Genomic DNA, 2,581 nt, shown 5'->3' on the forward strand with positions numbered 1-2,581 from the left:
GTTAAAGGCCCCTTTGCATGTTGTTGAACAGCTAACTATTAGCCGCTAGCGTTAGCTGTTGTAGTAGCTAATCATGCTAGCTTCCTCATCGGCTGCTTTTATCGAGCGATATAAAGGGTAACACACTGCTAAATTGCGGTTATTTGTAAACTTTGTAAGGGTTTTATTTCACAGTAATACAAGATGGGGCGGCAGCAAGCCCAATAACTCTTTTTGTTTTCCAGGCTGGTGGAAAGGCAGGTAAAGACTCTGGGAAGACCAAGACTAAGGCAATTTCGCGCTCCCAAAGAGCAGGACTGCAGGTTTGTCTATTCAAATCCATTCATTAATTTGTCTGTGCTAACGCTAACAAGCTAACATTAGAGATCAGCTGGCCGTCTCACACCATCTGGCCACTGATCCATTTTGTTTCTCTCCACCAATGTCTGCTCATTGTATCCCTGCAGTTTCCAGTGGGTCGTATCCACAGACACCTGAAGTCCAGAACCACCAGCCACGGCAGAGTGGGAGCCACTGCAGCCGTGTATAGCGCGGCTATCCTCGAATACCTCACTGCCGAGGTAACGCTGACTACAGTTTATCCGTCTGATAGCCGCCGTTCCTGGCTAACGTGTACATCTAAAGCCTGTCTGTCTTTCAGGTTCTGGAGTTGGCAGGAAATGCATCAAAGGATCTTAAGGTGAAGCGTATTACCCCCCGCCACTTGCAGCTGGCCATTAGAGGAGATGAAGAGCTGGATTCACTGATCAAGGCCACTATTGCTGGTGGAGGTAAGGAGAAGAGCCCTATCATTCATACAATAATGTTACATTTGGTGATTAATGTATTACAATTGAGTCTATAAAACGGTGTGAAATGCCCACATTCCAGACGCCAGGGTGCCCGAAACTATCCAATACATGGAAACTTATTTTTTACATTCAGAGTTGCACTTTTATTTGATTACTTTTGTAACTTAAAATGAATGCATTTACCGCAGAATGACAAGAGTTCAGCAAGCAGATTAGTTTCCTATAATCATGACTGTTCTCGGTGCAGGCCCATTAACTTTAAATAAAACAAACCTTTTTTTAACTTGTACACTAAAAAAGATATTATTTATTTGGTCCATGTGCAGAGGAAAGGGGGTGAAGTTTTTAGCCTTTGACTAGCTTTTTGATTAGATGACCAAGTGTAATGTGCAGCTGTTAATGAATGTCTGGTCCTCTGTTTCCCAGGTGTGATCCCTCACATCCACAAGTCTCTGATTGGAAAGAAGGGCCAGCAGAAGACCGTATAACCTGAAGTGCTCCGGAAGTCGTGCCACCTCAGGACGAAGTTTGCATCAAGTGGTTAAATGTCTTAGATTAGAAACGCCTTTTAGGAGTTATTTGTATGGTTGGGCTTACATTTACTCACCTGGGGTATTTTTAAAAAGTGGCTTCAGAGAAGCTCATTTGTTGTTTTTGGCTTCTTTTTTTTGTTCTCCTGTTGCTGCAGTTGTGTTAAACCTCGCTTTGGTGGCATTCCCATGTTTTAAAGTGTTTTAATAAAGCTCTTATTGGGTGATTGCAGTATGTTTTCAGTTCTTTCATTTTCATGAGCTCGTTTCTGATGTTATACAGGCTTAAGTGGTATGAATCTAGACCAGTTTTAAGGACTAACATTGAACAACCACAGCCTGCAATTATCTAGACTTGTCATGATTGAAACCACCTTAAGCTCACAAACCATTAGTTTCTGTCCTGTGTTCTTGCATGAATTGCTCAGCAGGTTTTGTCAGTTTACCACTGGACTAACACACTTGGGCAATCCTTTTGTCATTTTTGGATTCTGAATAAAGACTGGACTGGCACAGTCTGATTGTGTTTCATACTGTGGAGTATGGATGGCTTATTGCATGATGGCAGTCTGACTGCATTCCTGGTTTATAGGGGTGAACTAAACCTGTGTGAAGAACTTGTTTTTGACCTATTACTATACATGGTGTGTCTTTGCTAACACTGTAGATGGTGATGAACATCTATTGTATGTATAATTAAGCTAATTGCTCTGACAATAAAACATGGCTGTCATAATTACTTGCTGTAAATCTATTTGTGTAACAATTACACTTAAAATAATCTGATTTCTAACATCTCGAAGTGTTATTTGATCAACATATAAACGGCTCATGTTTTTGTACTGCTCCCTGGGTCTAGTTAGGACAGGTTTCAGAGCAACATCTCTCAATCATGAAGTCAGACCACCACTAGATGTCCCCAGAGCTCTACGAGCGTCTGGCTGCATTGAGTTCTAACCATGGAGCCAGAATAACGACAGGTCAAGCCATCTGATTATCAAGCCTCACTCTTTACTGGGATATTCCTGGAATCAATGTCATTTCGACTCAGCTGTGAAAGAAGACATGGATTGAACACATTTAAAACACTGACATCCTGTTTTCTGTAGAAAGAAAGTCATGCGTCATCCTTTAGGTCTGAACAAAACAAATCACTTTAGACGTTTAGTTGAATCGGATACATTTGTTGGTACGATTCATTACCAAGATCTCTTCTGTGATGTAGTCAGTGGCCATCACAGTCAATTGGATGAGATTGTC

The 2,581-nt window shown here is 41.5% G+C and overlaps 1 protein-coding gene across 1 annotated transcript in view; it reads left to right on the forward strand.

Moving 5' to 3' along the window:
• The window catches only part of LOC104956445 (histone H2A.Z), a 2,244-nt gene extending 184 nt beyond the window's left edge, over positions 1 to 2,060 (forward strand). The window contains exons 2-5 of the mRNA XM_010783927.1: positions 225 to 302; positions 447 to 560; positions 641 to 770; positions 1,218 to 2,060. Of these exons, the coding sequence (XP_010782229.1) occupies positions 225 to 302; positions 447 to 560; positions 641 to 770; positions 1,218 to 1,279 (384 nt within the window). The 3' untranslated portion in view covers positions 1,280 to 2,060. The remainder of the gene's footprint in view (positions 1 to 224; positions 303 to 446; positions 561 to 640; positions 771 to 1,217) is intronic.
• Positions 2,061 to 2,581: the final 521 nt, after the last annotated feature.

This window comes from Notothenia coriiceps, unplaced genomic scaffold (genome assembly GCF_000735185.1).
Source record: "Notothenia coriiceps isolate Sejong01 unplaced genomic scaffold, NC01 NC01_scaffold00026064, whole genome shotgun sequence".
Taxonomy (NCBI): Eukaryota; Metazoa; Chordata; class Actinopteri; order Perciformes; family Nototheniidae; genus Notothenia; species Notothenia coriiceps.